We start from the raw sequence: 24,652 nt of genomic DNA on the forward strand, positions 1-24,652 counted from the left end.
AATTGATTCAATTAGGAAAATTATTTGTGAAAGAGAATACATTTATCGTTTGAATATAAAAATTTGTCGGATAAAATATACACTACAATTAGCATATGATATGCTCAATAAAATATGTTTAATATTTTGAATTGATGTTTTTAAAAAAAGTATAAAATTATTACATTATTTCTTTTTTTGATCATGTGATCATTATGGTCTCTCCTTTCTTTAAACATTTTCTTCCTATATATTTAGATATAGCATTAATTTTAAAAATATATTTTCTTATAATCTATCATAGAGATTTAGTTATCTGTAATCAAAATCTCTAATTATTATGTGTTTCGTAAAAGAAAATTTGTACTCATGTAATCATCATTAACCGTATAGATGAAAATCATCACTAAAATTTTGAAAATTTTCAACTCCTTAAATCGTGTATTTTTCTTTTCACTATACGATATATCATCATAATCATCATGATTTAAGGGGTTCAAAGTTTTGTTGACTTCATCTAATATTTTATTATTTGAAATATACATTTAAAATCGACAATGTACATACAACAATCTAATATTTTATTATTTGAAACATACATTTAAAATAATGTGTGCCAGCAGGCAATTACTTCTCAGATAAACGCAAGAGTATCTCTCTTAAAGTTCTTTTTTTTTTTGCTTTTTTCTTCAAACATAATCAAGAAATTGCTCTATAATCAAGAACGTTTGGCCTATTCTCATCGATTAATTTTGAATTTCTCTCTTTGACCCTTGAATTTTTAGCTTAACTCTCTATCAAACGATTAACTTTCAGGATTTGGAAGCGGAGAAGCCATTGAAACTGCCGCAACAAAAGGATGAGAAATGGAACACATGCGGTGGTTTCCGGTATCTTTCAAATGAATACTTTTCAGCGGCTTGTTATTACTCTCGACACAACTAAAGAAAATCCGGAGCTTTGTGTTAAATCTGTGACTGGAAAAATAACCACCATTTGTAAAGAATTATGGGAAAATGAAGCAAAGAAATTGGAGAAGGTATGATGAATTCAACCTAGATGACTAACATATATTTATAGGTTGATGTAGATCGGTTACTCGATTAGGGTAGTTTTATGGTATATTCTCTTTAAATTTAAAATATTCTCTTTAAATTTGAAAAATATGGCATAATTGATCGGTTATAAAATCTTTGAATTAATTATTTGTGGGGTTTGTTAGTTTAGGATAGTATTTAACTAGATTTTTGACTTGGAAATCAATTGGGTGACTCAAATTTAGGATCAGTTTGACTCAAATTTGATAATCTAGATATTTGTTGAAGATTGATATCTTTGTTCATAATTGATTTTCTTAAAACACAAAAACGTGTAGGGGGAATGTTCCGAAACTAATGCTCTTTTGAAAACAGTTTTTCGATCATAGATATAAACAGACAATATAACCCGATAACGCATTATGTATGTCGCGGATATTTATTGCCTGGATCCGATTTTGTTGATAAATCATTTTGTACTTCTCTTTTACTATTACTAATTACTATTACTAATATAGAGATATATATATATATATATATATATGCTCTTGTTCGCATAATATTTATAAACAAAGTCCATTAGGCATTAATATGTCGGTCACAAAACGAACACTCGAGTTGAGACGATCGAAAGCAAATTGTTCCTTCAGTTGGAATTGGGCTTAAAATCTAAATAAGTTGGCCTTGGCCCGTATATTGCCTAATCAAGCCATGCCATGTGCTCATCTAGGAATAAGTCTTGTTGTATATATAACGTTGAGAGAGTAATGAAGGTCACGACCTTACTTGAACAGGATCTGTTCTATAGGCTCGTACCTCTGTTTCCTTGATTTCTTAGGAGACGGGCCCTTAACCCTGGTTGATGAACCATGACCGTGCGATCAGAGCGTGATTAACACGGCCACGATCTGTCCTCGGACGCATCCGGTCCTGTAGAGGATCGTTACTCGGCTCGGTTCTACCTTGCCGGGGTGGTCGCACGGCGGTCTGACAGGCTCTATTTTTCATCCACTAAATCTTTTTCCTTTACTACTTTGGGCGTGTCTAAATTGCGAACAGAAGCTATTCGATTACATGTGACATGTCAATTTTATTTACATGTGGATTTATCTTTGTTCCATATGGAACCCATAGGTTGATTGTATAGCAAGAAACTTCGTAAACTGAAACAAAGATCTCTAACAAGGTTTATGTACAAATAAACTTCCATGACGTTTACAAATTTCAATATTTTATATTTATTACTCGGAAAAAAGCCGCAGTTTTTAGTTACCAGGAAAGTTAGGCTAACATTATCTTGTGTGATTCTAATCGTACATTGTAAATTTAAATCCACCAACTTAAGTATTTTCACATTTATGGGTTTGTTTTGTTTTGTTGTTCCAAGCCATATGATCATCTTGGAAAAAGGGTAAGCAATAAACCTCATCAACCTAGCTATTTCAAGAATCAAGATTATCCCTCTTTGAGAACAGAACAAACGAGACGTCCATAATTGAAAAGATAATAATAAAGAATGCCATTAGGCCAAACTTGATTGTGTTTGTTATTTATTGTAGATAACGAAACGTAGAATAACCCATTACATGTGAAGAAGATCTATAATAAGCTCTGGCTGGTAATTAGAATAAAGAAACTCTTCTCGAATGTTGAAACTAGAAGCTATAATAAGCCTAATTTAGTGCATTCTGATATACAAACCCATAGTTAAGTGATTACTTATGTGTAGGAGCAGCTGCTTCGATGCGAGAGCAACTATCTTTGAGAAGAGGAGGGAAGAAGGGATTTAGCGGAAATATATGTGGCCAACACTTTGAATCTACATCCGAAAATGCTTTGCAACACGTAGATCCAACACTACCAAACTTTCCTGTGAATACTGATTTGAATATCTCAGCTACACAACCTTCGACACTAGAGAGTGATGACCAGCATTTTGTGATATCAACCGGAGAACCAGGTAGAGACAATCCAGGAACAATAGAGAGTTTATTAGATGTTGCAAGTGAGGGAGCAGCTGCGTTGATGCGAGAGCAACCATCCTTAAGAAGAGGAGGGAAGAAAGGATTCAATGGAAACATTTTGGGCCAACACTTTGCATCGATTTCGGTAAATGCCGATCTTACCTTCCATGGTGAATATTGTTTCTTTTTTTATTCTATAGAGGAGAATGATTTGCTTGGTTGAGATGGTTTGGTATCCAAAGAGACAAACAATTTATATATAGAATAGCTCAAGCTGAACCGATACGGTAAATTTATTACGAGAGTTACACTGGCATAATCTTTGACTCGTTCCTTATGACAAACATTGGATTAAAACATGGAACTGTTACACTTTTACAAATTGATATCAGTAACTCAAGTCGTAGGCTTTTAAACAATTAATCCAAATAATTTTTCTACTTGGACTTTTAACGTTTTAATGTAACAGTTATTTTATTCAATGACTTAAAAGCAGATGTGACCTAGTCTTTTGTTTATTTCACATCTTAAGCCAAACCAAAAGCTAAAACACAGAGGAGATATCAATATTTAGGCCAAGCCTACTAGCTTCTCGCTGACTTCCCAAACTCTGCGAGCCTTCTGGATATCGCTAGCTTCTTGAGACAACTGATTCTCAAATGAAGCCGAGCTCTTGTTCCAGCTCCAATACACTCCCGACTTCGTCAAGCTTGGATCACTCACCACCTTTAAAAAGGAAATACATAGGTTGAGTAAACAGAAAGAATAAGAAACTAAAAGAAAGGTTCTTGCGTCACAAGGAAAATTAGGTTTTGGTTAATTTTCTGACCTGAGCAAGCCTTTTCCCAGCCTCTATCTCGGAGACGTAACCTTTTGTGATGTACTTCTGGAAAGGAGGGAAGAGGGTACGGAAGAGAGGAATATGCTCTCTGAATAAACCTGTCGTCGCGATACAACCGGGGTAAAGGGAAGCGAAGGTGATGCCGGTTTCTTCATGGAAACGTCTATGAAACTCCTGCATTGTCAACATGTTGCAGACTTTACTGTCTTTATACGCCTTTGCACCGTTAAAATCTCCTCCATCTATCATAGCCGAGCTGTTTAGCCCGTTCAATCCCCCCGCTAGTCCCCTCAAGTCCCCAAGATTCGCCTTCGGAGGTACAATACCCGCCAATGTATTAGTGTTTCCTGCTCAACAAGATACATATAACGTTTAGGGTTTCGAATTTAGAGTTTACGAATAAGTAGGAGGGAAGGAGGCTATACCAGTTATGGATCCAACAATGATAAGACGTTTCGACGGATAATCGGAGTTCTTCAAGTCATCAATCAACAGTCTTGAAAGAAGAAAGTGGCCCAAATGGTTCGTCCCAACGCTAAGCTCAAAGCCTTCAGCAGTGAAAGTAGGTTGATTAGCCGTTGGCTGATAAACCGCTGCATTGCAAACCAACACATCAAGAGGCATCTCGGCTCGCCTGAAGTTATCAACGAACTGTCTCACGCTGTCCAAAGAGGCTAAGTCCATATGCATCACAGTGTAGCTGTCCCTAGGCATCCCTGCGGATTTAGCAGCTCTCCCGGCCTTGAGGAAATCTCTGCACGCCATTATCACGTGCCATTTACCTGTCTCGGCTAATGCCTTGGCCGTTGCTAAACCTAGCCCTGATGAAGCTCCCGTGACAACAACGTTTCCTTTTCTAAGGGTTTTCTTGCGGTCTAAGGAAGGTTTTGTGACTGAAGGAGTTGAAGTCGCGATTGCCTGAGCTCGAATAATCGCATTATTGTTCCTCAAATTCTGGCAGAGTAGAAGAAGCAATCGTAGTTAGTTTTCGACTACATCATTTTCCAAGAAAACACTCGTATCATAAACTTAGAAGTAAGATTGTGTTACGTACCTTGCATCTCACTGAAGAAGAGACGATTTCAGCTTTGATTTGTTCCGAAAGTGAAACACCAAACAAACTAGACTCTTTAAATGATGACGCTGAAGCATTAAGTTTGCCCTGCAACCAAAAAACAAAAAGCTAATTAATCTCGGAGACTCGGAGACAGGTCATAAATAAACAAAAAGGAAACGATTAATAGAAAGTAAAAAAAGAGTTTAAAAAATACATCTTTGCGAACAGAGAAAGCAGAGGAGACCAAAGAAGCAGCTTGAAGGGCCATTGTTTCGTTTTAAGACTTTTAAGAGTGTTAAGTAATGTGATGTTCTGCAAATGTCAATGCTTGTGTGTTGTTTATATAGGAGTTGAGACAAGTGAAAGATGGTCCCCTCCCACCCATCCGAGGATATGTGTGGATAAGATTTTACCTTTAGAGAAAGCTTTTTCCAAGTCAGAATCTTACAGCGAATGAGAATTCGAGAACTAGATTTCCTGTCAGTAGATATTATAATGTATTAAGTTCATGGGACTCCATCTCCTTTGGTATGGGGAGGATTGAGAGAGAGAGAGAGAGCTATGAAACAACAATATACTCTGAATCGTTATGGACGCTCTGATCTAAAGATAAAATTTTTTATTGTAATAATGAATTGAATTGTTATGTATTTAGATAGACTGTAATGGAAAATACAATGTGTGTATACAAAATCATATATTCTCCTTGTCGAGTTCGAATATTAAAGACAACACTACATTGTGGTATATGAATAAGTTTTTTTTCTGCCTAATTTGATTCTTAAACAAGAATAACATTATATATTATATATATTTGCTAGAGATTTCGAATTTTAGGGAGAACAATTAAGAAAAAATAAATAAAAGAAGCGTGGTATGAAAGCAAAAAAAAAGAAGTCAGTGGACGAACCAAACCTTCTCTCAATCTATACACTTTTGACAGGAGGAGATGGTTGTTACTAAAGTTGAATTCAATTCGCCTTGGGCTTTTTGATTTTTGTAAACCTTTCTTCTCTGCCTCAAAGGCGAACCGGAAATCCAAAATTCTGAAATGTTCTGATTTCTCCTCGTAAACCGCCAGTCACAATCACCATAGACCAAGCTGAGGCACTCGGTTTTGTGTTAACCGGTCCGTTAGACATGTCTACGCTCACACGAGGGCTAGTCCGGGATCTGTTCTTTGCAGCTACCATGAGTTTCTCCTCAGGCCATGTCGCTGAGATTCTATCGAAGAAGTATCGGTTTGTGGCGCTTGAAATGATACCGTTAGTGACGGTTTTGTTGTTGGTTGGATCGTTGACAGGTGTTGGAGGGTTATTGGCTGTGAAGGGTGCCTGCTCGGGGCTGTTGCTGCTTTGGTTGTTGCTGATTTTGCCTGGCCAAGGTGCAGCCACAGAGACATCTCGACAGTAAAAGTGTTCGTAGGAGTTTGTGACTGTAACACGTTTGCTTTTCCCAGCTCGCGAGTCTGAGTCGTAGTTCCATACATACACATTAGAGTCTTCGCTTGCTGAGACTAAGAATTTCCCGTTTGATGTAAGTGAAGCCGAGATTTGGCTATTCGTGTTGCGGAATCCTGCAAACCGAAAATTTTGCTAAAACTCAGAAAAACACACAATACTTGGCAAGAATGCTGAGCTTATTTTCCAACACCGGATTAAGAAAAAGCTTAAGAACACCATATTCATGTGAGGTGGGACTCGTAAGAATCTTTTCAAGCTTCACTTTCATGAACAATAAAGTTATACCTAATCCCCGAGTTCTAAGAATGAAGAAGAGAGATTCTAGCTTAGTATGATTTACCTTTAAATTTGTGAACAAGGTCAACACCGTCAACAACCCGTGTACGTGAATCTGCAGATGTGACGAGCACTTCTGATGAACTTCCCGCCACAAACTGGTTCATGAGCAGAGTAAGATAAACCAGTACAGCGTTCAAACAAAAATACACTTGCAAAGAACAGAACGGTGTAACTTGTTATTTTGGCATTACCTGAAAACCAGTGATTTTCTTGTGATGGGTTTTCTTTTTTCTGTTCTTCAGATTGATTTCACGCCTCTGCTGCAGTTTGTTATCTGAATGAACAAAAATATATTAAGTTGGAAAGACGAGATGGAGAAACAATTTAGATGTCAGATAAGCAAGTTCTAAGCTTATATACCATGTGTGTTGTATAAGCAACATGTTCCTTTGTATGAACCAACCAATGCACCCTTCACAAACCAAGAGAGCTTCATTAAGGTACTGCATAATTTAAGTTACTGAATTCATTTCGTTACATAAAAAAGACATAATGGCGTACCTGCCCATCCGGTGTATAGCAGGCAGCTGTGACCATCTCATGAAGATCGTTCCAGTCAACAACTTGATGATCAGGAATGCTCCATATCCGAACTTTTGCATCCAAAGATCCGCTGATGAAGTAATTGTCATCTACAGGATTAAACTGGATGCAAGTCACTGTGTCCAGGAAACAGAAAACTAGATGAGAGAAAATCTTATGTCACATAACCACCATATAAAACTTTTTTATCTTTTTGTCTTCTGTTTCAGGGATCTATTTACATGTGGAAGAGGCTTGACATATGACTTCAGAACAGAGTTGACACCTAAAGTGACTTAATATTCTTCTTGCAATGTACGCTTAGTTTCGTAGAGAATAATAAGAACATAAGTGACTCATGGCCATTGATGGGGAATAAGAGGGTATATCCACTCACCGTAGTCACTATGTGAGAAGACTTTCAAACAGGTCTTGCTAGATAAGTCCCATAGTCGAACAGTCTTGTCCATGGAAGAGGAAAGAAGGTGCTGGAAACAAAACAACGAGAGTGCAACGTCTTGAGAATTCAAGGTTTTATCCGATCTAGGGAAAATACTGATTGAAGCAGATTCTCACATAACAATTGAGAAAACCTAAAATCAGCACTAGTAAGTTTAACAATGTTATAATTTTGTTCCAAACAATAGAAAAGATTGAAGACCAACATCATGGTTTAAATATAGTTTGTAGCCAAATGAGATGATCGGGACTAGTACCAACCTGAGATTTCGACCATGAAAGATCAAGTACGTCATCCAAATGCCCAACAAATGAACACACCGGTTTCTCTGAAAGACCAAAGACAGCCTCTGGAACAAGAACATTGTCCAAGCTCACTGATTTTCGACTAAATGATGTTCTCCCTCTTCTCTTTGGAGACATTGAAACTGGTTCTGGTGACCCATTTGCTAAAAGAAATAAATTAATGCTCCCATCTTCTTGTTTATCAACGGACAAGAGTTCCCCTTTTTTTTCTGACTCAACAACTTTCCAAATCTGAATAACACAATCCTCACCAGCACTAGCAAGATACCTCCCATCTAAAGTGAACTTAATGCTCCAAATCGACCCTTTATGAGCTTGAATCTCTTGGCTCTTGAAAAGTGCAGTGAGCTCTTTACATGACTTTCCATACTGCCTGACCTTAACTCTCTCAGGGTCATGAAAGGACGTATCTCGGCTATCATCAGTTGCAGAGCTAAACCTCTGACCACCTCTCTCGGACGGTGAATCCCTATCATCGGTGCTTCGTCGCTCTTTATACCCAGTCACACTACTAGCAACATTCTTTATACTCTTTAACCAACTCCCTCTCCTTCTATGCTTAGTCACTCTGCTTCCACTAACATTAGTGTCCATATCAACAGAGTCTTTACAAACATCTTCAACATTTTGCCTCCTCATCAGCTCAAGCACGATAGGGGAAGTCCCAACACACATCTCAAACTCCTCAATAGTCAATTGCCGATCTGTACCTACCTCCTTCAACTTCTCCAACATCCCATCTTCTCGGACCTCATTCACAACAAACTCTCTGCCAGTATCTAGATTCCTAATGGTACACATTTGCTCGTCTAAAACAACATCTCTACCATTCCCATGAGATAAATTACTCAAACTCTCCTTCTCTACAATGTCCCTAAGAGATCTTCCCATAGTAGGCTCTTTGCTTACAACATCAACACCATTACGCATACGAGACTTCCCAGTATGATCATCATTAAGCATATTTACAGGAGAAGAACAAGAACAGCGAGATCCAGTATAGTGACGAGACTTACCAAGATCGACATTGTCACTACCTGCCGCATCTGATCTCAACACGGATTTACCTTGGTGTTTGGAAACCAAAACATCAGAAGGAACCGATCTAGCGAAATGCGAACTGCAAATCCCTTTCCTCCGACTTCTAGACCGGAGCTGAGTCGGCGGCAGAGGTAGATCCGGCTCGTTACTAAGCCCCAAACCACGCAAAAGCCTGATTCGTCTCTCCGAAACAGATTCAGGCTCAGATTTCCAAAGCTCGAAGCCAGAGCTTCCCATAGGGAACACAGGAACAGGGAAGGGACTCGGATCGTGGATCGAATCAGAGATATTGGGATCAGAGTCGTAATCAGAGTTGGAAGTAGAACAAGAGCAAGAAGATAGAACACGATCGAGAGATTCGTAGAAACAATCGTCATTGCCATCTTCTTCTTCGTCTTCTACCTTGGTTTCAAATCTGACGACGTTGCTTCGTCTGTTCATCATCATCATCTTCATCATCTCTTCTCAACCTCAAGACTGAATCAAAGTTATTCTCATCAGCGAGAGAGAGAGAGAGAGTAAAATGCCTCTTAACCTTCTCGTCTGCAGGTAACAACAGTCTTCGAGAGAGGAGGACGAATCAGAAGAATACGGTTGGTTGTGAGAAGTTTTTGACTATAGTATGTATGAGAGAGCTTCAATGAGAGTAGAGAGAGAGAGAAAGAGGGAATTAGGGTTTTCGAGAATCGAAACGAAGCTCTCCAATGGAGTAAGAGAGAGTCAGATCGGATTAATGAGAGAGAGAGAGAGAGGTTTATTATTATGAGAGAGAGAGAGTGTTTAATGTTTATTGTTCAGAGAGAGAGAGGAGGAGGAGGGAGAGAGAAGAGAGAGAGAGGAGGCAACGATTTTAATTTAATTCGATGTTTTTTTTTGTAATTTAATTTCGCTTTATATAAACAAAATACGAATTGCTAAAATTCCATATTTGGGTAATCATCTATGTTAGTTACTAATCTAAATTTACATTGCGACGAATCAAAATTTAGAAATAGTAAGTAAAAAAACCTAGTTTATCTACAAGCACATCATTTTGTATCGTTTATTAAAACAATCAAACTTTGATGTGCATAAAATGGATCATACTTATATTTTAGAGTAATTGAAATTACAAACTTTTTTACAAATTTCTCAAATTTAAAATTAGAAAGTAAGGTAAATTATGTGTGATATATCTTTAGGGATTTTATTTTAGGGTATCAAGGACGACAATATGCTTTTAGTTTAATGGAATAAAAATAACTAGGATGTGCTTGTAGTAAAACTATAATTATTGCGGAAATCGTGCCTAGTAAAACTATAATGGAAAGCATAAGCACATGCTGCTAGACACTTAGACAGTATTAATATACTTTATTTGTTTTTGTGATTAGACATAAATAAATATAGCTATTGTTTGTTCATTCATACGTAGAGAGGCATATATATATATAGCTTTCAATATAGGTATACGCAGGCAGGGAAGAGGAAAACGATGTGTATCAATATCTTTACCCATAAATTGCGACATAAATTATTGAAATCAATATGACTTCTGATGCCAATTAATATGATGTTGTGAAATTATTCAAAAAAAATAAAACTAGAAGAAACATGTTTGGCGATATCATTTAGCTTCTTTCGTCTCAGAACGTCTCCAACAGATCCTTAAACCTTTAAAATTTGAGGGTTTTTTAATTCCAACAAATCCTTAAACCTTTAATTTTTAAGGGTTTGAATAGTGAACCCTCAAATTTAAGGGTGCACTATTCAGCTCTTTAAAATTTTATGTATATTTTATTTTAGTGTTTATAACTTCTTTTTTTTAACATCTAAGCAATTTTTATTAATATGAATCAGAGTATACATGATCATCAATGAGATTACAAATACAACTAATGATTTGTATAACAAAAATATTATAAATAAGTCTAATAAGTTTAATTATTTGAAATATATCTATATAAATTCAATTGTTTGATTTATATCTATATACATTCTATTATTTGAAATATATCTATATAAATTTTATTATTTAAATATATCTATGGAAATAATTATATTGAATAAATTTCTATTTTACATGTAAATTTATTTTATAGTTTTGATATATATAATTATATATATATTATATGTTGTTTTATCATATAAGGTATTGTATTTTATTAATATTGTTTGATATATTTTTTAATTGTGTTTAGATTTATCTATGAAAGTTTTGTGATTATAATAAATTATTGGTAAGATTATGGACTATAATGTAAAAAGAAATTTTTTTAGAAATAAATTTGAGGGTGTACCATTGGAGTAATTGACCTTCAAACCTTTATTTTGAAGATGAACTCCTTTTTAAATGAAGGCATTGTTGGAGATGCCCTAAAAACAATTGATCTTTTTCGTTTTATATATAATCAGCATTGTTTTTGTTTTGTTATCAAATACTCCCTTTGTATCACAATAGATATGTTTTAAGATTTTGACATAAATTAAGAAAAGTATTTAATGTTTAGTAATAAGTATATTATTTATTTATAATAATATATTTTATAATTATTAATCAATAGTATTTCATTAAACTTTTAAATTCTCATTTAATGGTTTTTGAAATTTACAATTTCTTAGCATTAATTGATAAAAATATACAAAAAATTATTCTTTGTGATACAATAAAAAATATTAGAAAATCGTATTTTATGATACAAAGGGAGTAGTTAGGACTTAGGTGTGAGCAAACCTAGGCTGAAAACAAAACTGTACTAAAGACACAAATTTAGAAAACATACAATCTTTGGTTTCATTGTATTATTTAGTTGACAAATTACAAAGAAATATGACAAAAAGAAAAGGAAATTTTTGTCAGTTCAAATGGATAACGATGGGGTGGTATGTTTTTAGTCAAGCAATTTTAGATAGATAATATTTTAGGTTTAATAGTTTTTGGCATATATATATATATATATATATATATTCAATAAAATATGTATGTTTTTGTAAGGGAACATGAAATAAGAAACGAAATATAGGTAAATCAGAACTAGTCTTCTTTTTTACTATGAGAAACAAAGTTACTTTTCTTCAAGTTTAATTTTCTACAATTTTGTGGTAACTTCTTGAAATACTTTTGGAAAATAAGCATGTTATTTAGTAATAATACTGTAATACTAATAACTTATGTTAAAAGTCATAACTAGAAATCTATTTAAACAGCTGCAAATACAACAATAGTTTTTAATTCCACCACACATTATTAATGCACGTTCAAAGCATTAAAAAAAAAAATTGTCATCGAAGGAATAAAAAGAACGAAAACAATCATGACAGTGCATATATTTAAAGTGTCTCAAAAACTCGTCAAAATTTTAAGTAACACAGCTAACTAAACGTGACCGATGAAATAGACGTATACCGTAAAGGCGTAAACTAAAGAGTTACACGTACGAAAATGATGTAAAATATTGTGTTATTGTTATTCGTTTCTTTCTCTCTACCTCTACTAAAATAGGAATGAATATACAAATATATACGAGAGAAATTAAACTGTCGTATTTATTTGTTTTGAATCTTAGCCTTCGAGAAAAGAGATAGCTATAGTCATCTCTCCAGCAGCGAACGACCTGCGCCCATCTTAAATGTGCCTCTCTACCTCTTTAATTCGTTTCATTCATTAAATTCAAAATTGAGTAAGATTGCATATTTGTTAGCACTCACTACTAACCTTGGTTCAAAATCGATAGAAGTGGTCTATTCTAGTTATTGTATAAACGTTGATTCAAATAATCGTAGTTACATCCTGTTTGAAGCCTTAATTGTGTCAAATGCAACAACACATACGTCAAAAGCCAAAAAAACAGAGAATATCTTCAACTTTACGAGTTTAAATATTATTAACTAACTGACTTTTAATATCATATCTAAAATATTTTTTAGACGTATGACTCGAAACTTCTTGATTAGTATAGAAAAATAAAAAACTTAAAAGAGTTTTAGATTATCGTTATATATACGATATACCCGAAACTTTGAATGCATTTACACAAATTGGTTATAATTTTCTAATGTAAATACAAGTGATCCAACTAATTAGTACTATAATAATAAATTTAACTCCTCTCCCTTTCTTATTCTTCTCTTCTTTTCAAAGGAAATTAAATTCGCTAATTTCATGTTACTATCCTCCATTTATATATTGTATTCTCAACCATAATATCCTAAGTTATATAATACGCAAAGGAAAAAAAAAAGGCTCGATACACAAAGTTGGCATTAGAAAAATGAGATTTATAAGACGACCAGATCTTAATAAGAATCCAATTATAGCAATTTTTGTTTCACAAATTTTTAAAAGGGAAACGAAGAAAATTAGAACCATGAGTAATTAACGACAGACTAATAATAGCAAGAAGTAAGAAGTATATGTATAGAGCAGGTTTCAATATAATAATCACAGACATACCACATGGGTTGATTCTTGTAACACAGCTGTTTAGTTAATTAAGCCTATGAAGACGATTACTGTCCTAAGCCACTGAATATGAAAATTGTATATATGTTTATGTGAGGTGCTGATGATGATCGTTCAATTTTATTTTCAATTAAATTCTAGTTTTTGGCCTTAACAGCACCCAGAACTACTGTCATGGGCCATTTGCAAATATTAATTATTATTTTTTATCATATATATTACATTTATTTTTCATTACATACTAGTTTCTTACTCATTGAAATGAACGTGATCATTAAACAATAACAATATATGTAATTTGTTTTGAAAGTCGGTCGTCTAACCGTATCACAAATTCATAATAATCAAGTTTTATATGTAGATCCAGTGATAGTTTGAAACTTTGAACCATGAAATAACTAAATTTACGATTCATGTCACACTAAATTTAAAAAAGAATGCTCTTACAATTTTATACCAATGAACCAATACATTGAATATGGAGTAATCAAAACAAATTTCCTATCAAGTAATAAAAACGTTTTATCATATATATATAGATAGATTAGTGGTTTGTGTTAATGTTATCTTGTGTCACCATTCAAATTTAAACCCGAGTAGAACAGAGTATTATGTTTTTGATGAAGAGGAAGTGTTTTTGACATATATTGTATACTGTATTAAACCAAAAACGCCCAATCAATAGTCATATATAAACTAGAACTAGTGCATGGATAGGTTTTATTAATTGCTTTATTGACTGAAATGTTTATAAATGTGTTATGTGCGTTCCATATCATAAAACATTTCTAAATAAACTGAAAGGAGTTGATCCGTTTTTTTTAAATAATAAATAATAAATAATAATTATAATAATAGACTACAACTAGTGGTTTCATACCCACTAGCCACCTAACCACAAACACAACCAACAACGGAAATAACCAACTAAAACCAATATCCAATAATAAAATAACCAATATCCAAAACATAACCATTCCAATATCAAAACAACAGGAAACAAGGAACCAGCAACCTAGCAAATTCTAAAGACCCAACTCTAGCAACCTAACAATGCCAGACAATATCCAATCGAGTCTCTAGAACATCCCCTCGTCATTGCCTTGATTCCACGATCACACTTTGCCTTTACCTGTACCACAAACACAAATTGCAATACATGAGTATTTTATAAACACTCAGTAAGGCAATTCTCTCATCTACTGAGCTATACACACAAGCAATGGAGACATCTCTAACCATAACCAACAATCAACAAACAACAAATAACAAACCAGGACTCTGCATCGACCGACACCAACATGCATCGACCAACACCACATGGGGATGCATCGACCGACACAAGGGATGCATCGACCGATGCAAGTTACACATGCATCGACCGACACTATCACTGCATCGACCGACGCATGCTCGACATAACACGAAAACCCTAGGTTTTACGCACCGTCCTCGCACATGCATTGACCGACGCACAAAGTGCATCGACCGATGCATCATGCCGAGCATCGTGTTCCCCGAAGCTTCTCGCCGGATCTTTGTTCCTACAACCACAAAACTTGATCCCAAGCCACAAGAAAGCTTCCTAACGTCCCAAATAACCATCTAATAAGTCTAGCAACACATAAACTAGCAGATCAGAGAAGATCTAGTTTAGATAAGCCATGGTCCTGCACTTACCTTTGCCACAGAAGAATCTGAACCTCAAACAAGCAATAGAACACTCCTAGCAAGCTCCTACAACGTTCTAAGCCTCAGATCTCACCAGGAAACGCCACAAACCCACAGAAATCACCAAAAACACTCTTTCTCTCCTTTGTTTCTCTCAAAAACGGCCAAAATCGACTAATGAGACAAAAAAATTGACTTAAGGGTTTTCCTCCTCCCTTTGCCCAAAACGCAGAAAACTGAACCTGCATCGACCGATGCACCTTCTGCATCGACCGATGAAATTCCCAAACCGGGATTTCGGTTCGCGGGTGTTACCTAAACCAACACATTAAGTAACGTATATGACAAACATTTTTTTTTTAATTAATATAGACTATAGTGATCTGTTCTTGAATAAGGTAGGCAAAATAATTAGTACGTTTTAGTCGATACTACACTAAATAAAGCCGAACAAAGAGACATCACTCTTGTCTCTTGGGCCCTATTTCTTTAAGAAACGAAATAAAAACAAAAGTAATTCATCATTAAACTGTTTGAAGTATATATATATATATATATAGTAGTAAAAAATTTAAGATATGTATTTAATATTCCATATATATGTTTGCTTTTAAATGACAAAAGAAGGACTCGTACCATATTTTTCGAGAGCCTAGACAGTTGAAAGTGTCACACTTTTAATCACCGTATAACTTAGATAGTAGATTCGAATTTCTGATATTCATGAGTATCTGCATTTGAATTTATATTTAATAAAACCATATAACATAATGTATATATAGATATAGATATGTATACATAAATTGATACGTTACAGAGATATTACATAGAATGAGGACATTATTGTTAAATGGACCCATGAAACAGTATTAATCTGTGAATGGAAATTGAAACCATCCAACTTCTTTTAACTTCCACTTCATTATGTTCCCTCTGAAACATCTGAAAATAACTGCCAGATTCACATGGTTAATTTCAGAATTTATTATTGTATGTTTTATTTACAATGTCATTTGTATATAAAGTTTGTGCCGAATTTAATTTATTACATTATATCATTAAATCAGCACAAAATATGGCCTGATAATTAATGGGCTTTTTGTGCACAATATCAGGTTGGACATGTCCACTGCAATTATTTCGAGAAAGTCCAGAAGGGTGGCAATTACTGAATTTTAAAGACTTATAAAAAATAAATAAAATGAAAATTTTTAGTATTTGACCATAAAAATTGAGATTTGTTTCTTCACAGATTTTTTTTTTCATTTGTTTGATCGAAGTGTTGTTTATGAAAAAAAGGTTGCATATTTGAATTGTAAAAACAAAAGAATATTAGAAATTATTATTTAATTCTACAATACCAAAAGTTTGTATATGATAGATAATGATTTATAAAACAGCACAGCCTGAGTAAACAACGTATTTTTGAGGCTATATCTCTAAAATGTGCCACGTTATTGAAACTCTAAAGTCTTAATTTTTCTGGTCAAGACAATGGTCATACCCCGAATGGTATGAAGATTAAAATGGAATCCATGGTTATGACTTATGAATATGAGTTCTGACCAACGACTATTTCTTCTAAGTTCTAACTATAAATAGACTTATTACATCCTTGTGCATAATATGAAAAAAAAAAAAAAAAAATCAGAAGATGAATCCCTCAAAAGTACTGGTTGCCTTCATTCTCATTGTTCTCATCGCAGTTTCTTTCGTCCCTTGCCGAGCAAGTGATCCCACCTCCCGTTCCGGTATGTATATATACTTTAAAATATTTTGGTTATATCTTTTAAAACTCTTAAGTTAAATTTTATAACTCATGAGGGCAAGATAGTGACTCTGTAAGTGGATCCAATCACTGATATTACATTGACCTTTCAGAAGCTAACCCTGTTTCTTGATTCTGAAAATTCTTCAAAGAATCACAATCATATAATAACTAACTAAAACCTATATAATGGAAGAAGAAAAACTTATGTCCCAGCTTTGGAAAACACTAATCTCCCCTTCTGATGCTTCTCCTTTGTTGAGATCTGGCATCTCGTTTTAAGCATAAGTGAATGTAACTGTCTATCAAAATTTAGAGATTCTTACAAAAAAAGTTAAGGATCCAATTCTCACTTCAAAATTGCTGGCTACATCTTGGTTATTTACCAGTTCTACTAATATTTTGTGTGGTATGTTTATATATATATATTTTTTTTCTTTTACTTCTTTAAGAAATGAAATATATATATTTATCTTTGGCATGCTCGCTCTTTGGTTCCGAGGCTTCTATCCTTAATCTCTTTTTTTTATCTAGTTATTACTGCTCTTGTTCCGAGTATGTTCAACTCGGTTGTTTGCTGTCGTTGCTGTGGCACCATTTTTCTTTTCTATTCTACTGTACTCGTAAGTTGAAATATAAAACCAGAAATTTTACTAAAAAAAATATATATATTTATCTTTTCGGAATGATGGTAGGTCCAACGGCAGATAATTGTGGAGATGCAAGTCAGGAATGTACCGAGCGATTCCAAAATGAACAATGCGCGCATATTGTAATGACTCGCCTTTCAGCAAGGGTGTTTGCCTTCTAAGGTCCTTAGTAGGACCTCCTACGTATTATTGTTGTTGTCATAAATAGATTCAGTATGCAATTCTTAGTTTATCATCTTCGATCAAAACATGTTTATGCTTTTCTACTTCCAAGTCTAATAAAGAGTTTTAAAAAAAATATATAAAATAAAGCTCTTATGTAATAGACAAGATAAAATTATTAATTCAATCTTTATATAAAAAAATGGTTATGTTGTTTATGTGTCTTTTCAATTCGTAGTTCGAATATCACTCGATCTTTTACTTAAAATGACATAATTTTTTTGACCAAACAAATGATTTACCTTCTAGTTTATTTGGTCAAAGATTTAGCTTTTCATTAGAAAAAATCTACACTTACTACATTAACAAAATTAGAGAGGAAAACAACTTGCATATACTGTAGTTATAACTTGTACAAACTCTCAGAAGTTAAGATTATGAACTTTTTATGTCATTATAAATAGATCACTTGACACTCAGCTAAGGTACATCGAACTATATACACAATATTGGTTTGTTAAAATGGGTTCCTCCAAACTGATGGTTACATTCATTCTTGTTGCTACGCTGGCCATCTCCTATAACTTTTTCTCTGGTATTTGTTATTTTTAAATATTTATTAAGCTATTACGTATATATTACGTATATATTTTATATTATATATATATATATATTTTTTTTTTTAAAAGGGTTCTTACTTCTTTCGTTTAATAATTGATAGTTGAAACGAGAATTAGCGTGCAAGCTGCGGTTCCTACTTGCGAAAAAGATTGTACTGAGAAATTCTTGACTCAAGACTGCTATCAATATTGTGTAGGCTTGACTTATAAACGTGGTGTTTGAATTTTATCCGAAGGACTTCCTCCAAAAACTTCTACATATCGTTGTTGTTGTTCGTAATGAAATATATGATTACTAATTCTCATTGATCAAATATCTATGTTTATGTTTTATTTCCTTTGACAATAATATAGAGTTTTATTTTTCAGTGGGAAGAACATACATATAAAAAATTTCACTGTCAATAGTATTAGATTTCAACTAATACATATATATATATATATTCATTTCACGTATTTATATAATATGATATGTTCTATTTTAATATAGATTAGTCAATATTTGTAATTTATTATCTTTTCAATTTATAGTTGTATAATTTTATACAAATACATATATTTACTAGCTAATATGGAAACAAAATTTTCTGCATAAATATTCTTTAGATGATGATTACAATAATTTTCATTACCAACTAGTATTTGTTTTCTAGCAACTGTACACACGTATAAATAGATATCGATTTCTACAAGTTTTTTTTCTTATATATATATTTGAACAAGAGCTAACCAATATTTAAAGCAGATTTTTCTAATCTTCATCCATAAATTTTGATAAGTCATCTTTTTTTAACGTACTTATATATATATATATATATATCAATACAATAAAACTTGTTGGTTTTTCACCAAATTCTGACAGCTCAGCTTTTTTATTGAAGGAGAGACTGACACTTCAAAAAAATCTGTAACCAATTAAATTATAACAATTAATATAACTCATCTTTTTTTGACACATCAGAAAAATTTGTAACCAATCAAATTATAACAATTAATACAACTCATCTTTTTTTTTGCCAAGGACACATTGATTTCTTCTTCTTTCTATCGTCCAATTTTAGTATTGTTTTTCCTTTTTAGCCAAAAACGATAGTAGTAGCGGCGAAGGTCTTAGCGGATTCGTCGGGAAGATTAACTCAAGTATCCGTAGCTCTCATATCAGCCTCTCGACAAAGCCGCATCCTGAACTTCCTGCTCCTAGAAAGGAAGACCCGTCATAGATTCGGTGTAGGAATGGGGAATTAATCGGTTGTGGTGCTTCTAGGAAGGTTTACATGGGAATAAACCTCGATTCCGACGAGCTTCTTTGAAGTGCCGTTTGCGATTTCTTCTTTTTTTTTCTAATTGGATTTGTAATTTAGATTTTAATTGATTTGTAATTGGCAGCTCTCATATGATGTTGTTGTCGAATATTGCAAGTTACAATATTGCATTATTGCAAGTTACAATATTGCATTATTGCAAGTTACAATATTGCATTATTGCAAGTTAAATTCATAGAAGAAACAACAATAACGAGGGTGAGGAGGAAGGAGAAGAAGAACTGTAGAGGTGCATGCGTCAATGTATATATCTCCTATTCGATTCTAGGTAAGTGAATCTTCAATCCTTTTTCTCCAGATTCAGATCGACTTTAATTGATCAGTGTAAAATTTTGAATTTAATTCATGTGCTTTGTGTTCTCAAAGAGGTAATGCTAACGAAGCAGCTTACCTAAATAATTTTTGCTTTTCTAGAATGTATTTGAAGTGAGGATAAATGATGAACCTTTGAGATTTGAGATTTGGTTTTTTTAAATGACTTGCTTGATTTTCAAACTCTTTGTGTAATCTCGAATTCTCCAATCAAAATTTCCATTTAGTTCTTCATTTTTCAGATCTCAAGTGGGAATTAGAGATAATTATGGATCACAAATGAAATCTAAATTAATTTTCTTTTATTGTTGACTAGCCAACTTCTGGATTTTATTTTTGTGGAGTTAGTTTTCTGTTGTTGCATATATGCTGGTGTGAGGTCAATGCATTTCTATGAGATTGAATTCCTTTTTTGCCACTCCTTGGGTCTGGATTTGGTTCGGCAGATGTTGAGTTTCTTTATACGGAACATTAATTTCTACTTGTTGCAGCAATATAATCCTCTGAACTTATTTTTCATCCACAAGCTTTGATTACAACGAGAAGTGTATTTGGTGGAAGGATCTACTGAACTGTCTTTACATATGGGGGAAGATACAAAGGCAACCGTATATCCAACAGCAAACAACACTTGTTTTCTTGAAAAGCCAATAGAGGCTATGGCTGGAAAAAAGAGAAGGAGAATTATGGAGGTAAGGAAACACAAGAAGTTATGAAAGATGAGGATATGTCTGTACCAAAGAAAATGGAGATAGATACTGAGATAAAAAAGATGATACAAAAGCTGTGACGGAAAATAAAGAGTAAGAGGTTAACTTGTGATTGTATGCAAGACTCATCCTTTGGAAGAAGAGATGTTATAGTTTTATAAATACTAAAAATACAGACAAAAATACCACAAGAGTAAAGAACACTTTTATCTTTGTTCGAAAAGCTTCACGATGGAGCAAGAATAATAAAGATGTTTCTTTGATGAAGAGATTGAAACTAGGAACCCATAGGTCAAACTCTTTTCTTCATTTTTATTTACTCGTAGTTTTGATGTTACATCATGAACATTTTTATTTACTCGTAATTTTGATTAAGTATAACTTTGATGTGATTGCGAATATGCGATAGAGGTGGATATTGAAATATTTTTTGGTTTGATTTGAGGCAGATTTTGTTTCAGGAAATTTCTTTATGAAATTTCAGTATGGTTTTAGCTTTTTGGGATCTAGAGTTTTTTTAATATATAAATATTATCTTTTTCGTTGAATGTTGAAAAATTAGGGTTTTTAAGGTAAAAAAATTTGAGAAATGATAATCAATCAACAGAGGCATTGACTTCTTTTTTTTTTGTTATTATTATAAACAACATACAAAAATAATTTTAAAAATAATTAAAATAAAAACAAAATACAAAAATAATCTCGCGGCGTAGCACAGGTACTATCATAGTATATATAACAAGGATTTGGTATAATATAACAAATGAGTCTCTCTGTTAAGAAGGGAAGTTATTTAAACTTATCCATAGTAAAAGCAGATTTTTATAAAAAAAGTTCTAAAATATTAGATCTGCCTGGACAGATGTGGTCGAGTAGTAAGAGAGAATTAGGGAAAGATTAGAAGGAACTAACCTATGTTTGATTCACTCTGTAAATAAAAATTATAGTTGTTTGAAAAGTTTGTCAATTAGGCCTATTGGCCTAAGGCTCAATTGGTTTATCTGGTAGTCAGAAGTGCAGGCGGTCTCACTCTTCCCTGATATTAGTCGAAAAACATTCTAAATTCAGGACGAACAGTATGGAATCTTTCAAAAAAAAATCTATTTTAAAGCATTTCCGTGTCTTTCTATTGGAGCTGACTCGATAAATCTATTGAGTTCAAAAAAACAAAAAAAAATAGATATAACAGTTATCTTTAACCGAAAAAAGGCTGTGCTTATATAGATAACAAAGATTGGTATGAGTTGTCTGACATGTCTAATATCAATGGAGTCGCTTACAAGTAAGGANACCACAAGAGTAAAGAACACTTTTATCTTTGTTCGAAAAGCTTCACGATGGAGCAAGAATAATAAAGATGTTTCTTTGATGAAGAGATTGAAACTAGGAACCCATAGGTCAAACTCTTTTCTTCATTTTTATTTACTCGTAGTTTTGATGTTACATCATGAACATTTTTATTTACTCGTAATTTTGATTAAGTATAACTTTGATGTGATTGCGAATATGCGATAGAGGTGGATATTGAAATATTTTTTGGTTTGATTTGAGGCAGATTTTGTTTCAGGAAATTTCTTTATGAAATTTCAGTATGGTTTTAGCTTTTTGGGATCTAGAGTTTTTTTAATATATAAATATTATCTTTTTCGTTGAATGTTGAAAAATTAGGGTTTTTAAGGTAAAAAAATTTGAGAAATGATAATCAATCAACAGAGGCATTGACTTCTTTTTTTTTTGTTATTATTATAAACAACATACAAAAATAATTTTAAAAATAATTAAAATAAAAACAAAATACAAAAATAATCTCGCGGCGTAGCACAGGTACTATCATAGTATATATAACAAGGATTTGGTATAATATAACAAATGAGTCTCTCTGTTAAGAAGGGAAGTTATTTAAACTTATCCATAGTAAAAGCAGATTTTTATAAAAAAAGTTCTAAAATATTAGATCTGCCTGGACAGATGTGGTCGAGTAGTAAGAGAGAATTAGGGAAAGATTAGAAGGAACTAACCTATGTTTGATTCACTCTGTAAATAAAAATTATAGTTGTTTGAAAAGTTTGTCAATTAGGCCTATTGGCCTAAGGCTCAATTGGTTTATCTGGTAGTCAGAAGTGCAGGCGGTCTCACTCTTCCCTGATATTAGTCGAAAAACATTCTAAATTCAGGACGAACAGTATGGAATCTTTCAAAAAAAAATCTATTTTAAAGCATTTCCGTGTCTTTCTATTGGAGCTGACTCGATAAATCTATTGAGTTCAAAAAAACAAAAAAAAATAGATATAACAGTTATCTTTAACCGAAAAAAGGCTGTGCTTATATAGATAACAAAGATTGGTATGAGTTGTCTGACATGTCTAATATCAATGGAGTCGCTTACAAGTAAGGAAGTTATTTACACATAGATTTAGTCAGTATCGTAATGCGTAAAGCAATTGTATGTGGCTCTATTTTTTGGTTTACTATACAAAATTATTTAAATTTGTTAACTAATTATAATACATATAAAATTATGATAAATTAATTATAAACGATTTGGGAGATGAATATTATGTTGATTAACTATATTATTTTGGATTGGTTGTGTAGTGTTGTGGTTGGGAGATGAAAGTTAGAAAATTCAACAAGTGAAGCATTTAACTGAAACGAATGAAAATGATTAAATGATGCCATTACCGGAGGAGGGCCAGGGGCTATGTATGTTTGGGGCTTTGTGATTATATTTAATTAGATTCAATATGCAAAAAAGGTTAATATTAGCTAGATTAAATATATAGGAAAAAATAATTATTTTGCCTTAAAATGGTTTTAACGTTTATGTAGTCAAAGATGCTTATTAAAATAGCTGAATAAGCTTTGGTCATGATCACTTTTTTATTCTATGCTAAACTATATATACATGAACAATAACGTTAAAGCAGAGAAGAGAAGAAGTGAGGAACTAATTCATATATGAATTTGAGGTTTGTAGAGTTTTACACTTTAGAACATAACGTTAAAAACAATTATATCCAATTATATATTAACTAATTCATTACAAATGTAAAAAGGAAAAAAAAAAATCAAACGTGTGCGAGAGGGAACAAATGCAATCGTGGGTATTATTCGTGAGATTACATATATACAAATCTAATAATATTAATTAACATAAATACAGGGTTATCGGTTCGGTTTGGTTCAAAACCGAACCGAACCGTTCGGGTTGAAGAAAAACGCAACCAAACGGTTTGAGGGTATATGTGGATTTGGTTTGGATCGGTTTGAGTTCGGTTGGGTTGGTTCGGTTTGGTTCAGTTCGGTTATGCCCACCCCTAGTTGTGGTTGGGAGATGAAAGTTAGAAAATTCAACAAGTGAAGCATTTACCTGAAACAGATGAAAATGATGCTTTTACCGGAGGAGGGCCAGGGGGTATGTATGTTTGGGGATTTGTGATGATATTAAGAGTTAATTAAAATTTAGGCATCAAAACCCTACTCCCCCTCTGAATTAGGCACTATCGAAATAGTGTTCGGATTTAGGCACTCAAAAGTTGCAAAAAGTTATTTTTGCCTTTGTTTTGTGCTTCTGGTCTTCAACTCCATCTCTCTCTTTACTTACAACTCCATCTCTCCTTTTTTAGATATCTTTTGTGGATGGTGTACTGTAAATTAATCGGTTTGGGTTCTCAATAGCTAGTAGTTAACTAGTGTTTAATTTAGCGTTTAATTTTTGTTAATAAGTCATGAATAAATTATTAATATTAAAACTAGTACATCTTAGACTCTAATTTTTGTTTATGATGATTTGTGGACATTTAGCGTTTCATCGGAAGTCCGGTGTTGTTGCACACTGTCGAAGCCGCATGTCGAAGATACCATCTGAATCGCCACTTGAAGCCAGGCCCACCATCTTTCGAAACTTTCTGAAGATTTGCGCCCACTGCGGAAGCTACACGTCCATCACCACTAACACATGTTTCTCAATTTTTTTTTTTTTTTTTGG

The 24,652-nt window shown here is 33.3% G+C and overlaps 3 protein-coding genes and 1 pseudogene across 3 annotated transcripts; 1 reads left to right on the top strand and 3 right to left on the bottom strand.

Moving 5' to 3' along the window:
* Positions 2,732-3,102, bottom strand: LOC104725941. The gene has a single exon (XM_010444692.2). It carries the CDS (start codon positions 3,095-3,097, stop codon positions 2,732-2,734), a length of 366 nt encoding a protein of 121 aa, XP_010442994.1. The 5' UTR covers positions 3,098-3,102.
* Positions 3,263-5,183, bottom strand: LOC104725942 (protochlorophyllide reductase A, chloroplastic-like). Its single transcript, XM_010444693.2, has 5 exons — positions 5,093-5,183; positions 4,876-4,983; positions 4,247-4,775; positions 3,810-4,168; positions 3,263-3,706 (listed from the first exon to the last, which is right to left on the bottom strand). Exons 1-5 carry the CDS (start codon positions 5,144-5,146, stop codon positions 3,551-3,553), a joined length of 1,206 nt encoding a protein of 401 aa, XP_010442995.1. The 5' UTR covers positions 5,147-5,183; the 3' UTR covers positions 3,263-3,550.
* Positions 5,563-9,794, bottom strand: LOC104725943 (WD repeat-containing protein 44-like). The gene is made up of 7 exons (XM_010444695.1): positions 7,923-9,794; positions 7,600-7,690; positions 7,182-7,339; positions 7,041-7,092; positions 6,872-6,954; positions 6,682-6,775; positions 5,563-6,454 (listed from the first exon to the last, which is right to left on the bottom strand). Exons 1-7 carry the CDS (start codon positions 9,465-9,467, stop codon positions 5,898-5,900), a joined length of 2,580 nt encoding a protein of 859 aa, XP_010442997.1. The 5' UTR covers positions 9,468-9,794; the 3' UTR covers positions 5,563-5,897.
* Positions 18,223-18,600, top strand: LOC109127622 (annotated as a pseudogene).

The sequence above is a fragment of the Camelina sativa genome, chromosome 11 (genome assembly GCF_000633955.1).
Source record: "Camelina sativa cultivar DH55 chromosome 11, Cs, whole genome shotgun sequence".
Taxonomy (NCBI): domain Eukaryota; kingdom Viridiplantae; phylum Streptophyta; class Magnoliopsida; order Brassicales; family Brassicaceae; genus Camelina; species Camelina sativa.

Bases quoted from the DNA above. Each gene is read 5' to 3' on its own strand.
- LOC104725942 (XM_010444693.2), bottom strand. From the start codon at position 5,146: ATGGCCCTTCAAGCTGCTTCTTTGGTCTCCTCTGCTTTCTCTGTTCGC. The intron at 4,984-5,092 runs GTATTTTTTAAA...TTTTGGTTGCAG, and splicing joins CTTTCTCTGTTCGCAAAGAT to GGCAAACTTAATGCTTCAGC. The intron at 3,707-3,809 runs GTCAGAAAATTA...TCCTTTTTAAAG, and splicing joins CTGGGAAAAGGCTTGCTCAG to GTGGTGAGTGATCCAAGCTT.
- LOC104725943 (XM_010444695.1), bottom strand. From the start codon at position 9,467: ATGATGAAGATGATGATGATGAACAGACGAAGCAACGTCGTCAGATTT. The intron at 7,093-7,181 runs GTACGCCATTAT...TGGTTTGTGAAG, and splicing joins GCTATACACCGGATGGGCAG to GGTGCATTGGTTGGTTCATA. The intron at 6,955-7,040 runs GTATATAAGCTT...TTGTTCATTCAG, and splicing joins TTGCTTATACAACACACATG to ATAACAAACTGCAGCAGAGG.
- LOC104725941 (XM_010444692.2), bottom strand. From the start codon at position 3,097: ATGTTTCCATTGAATCCTTTCTTCCCTCCTCTTCTTAAGGATGGTTGC.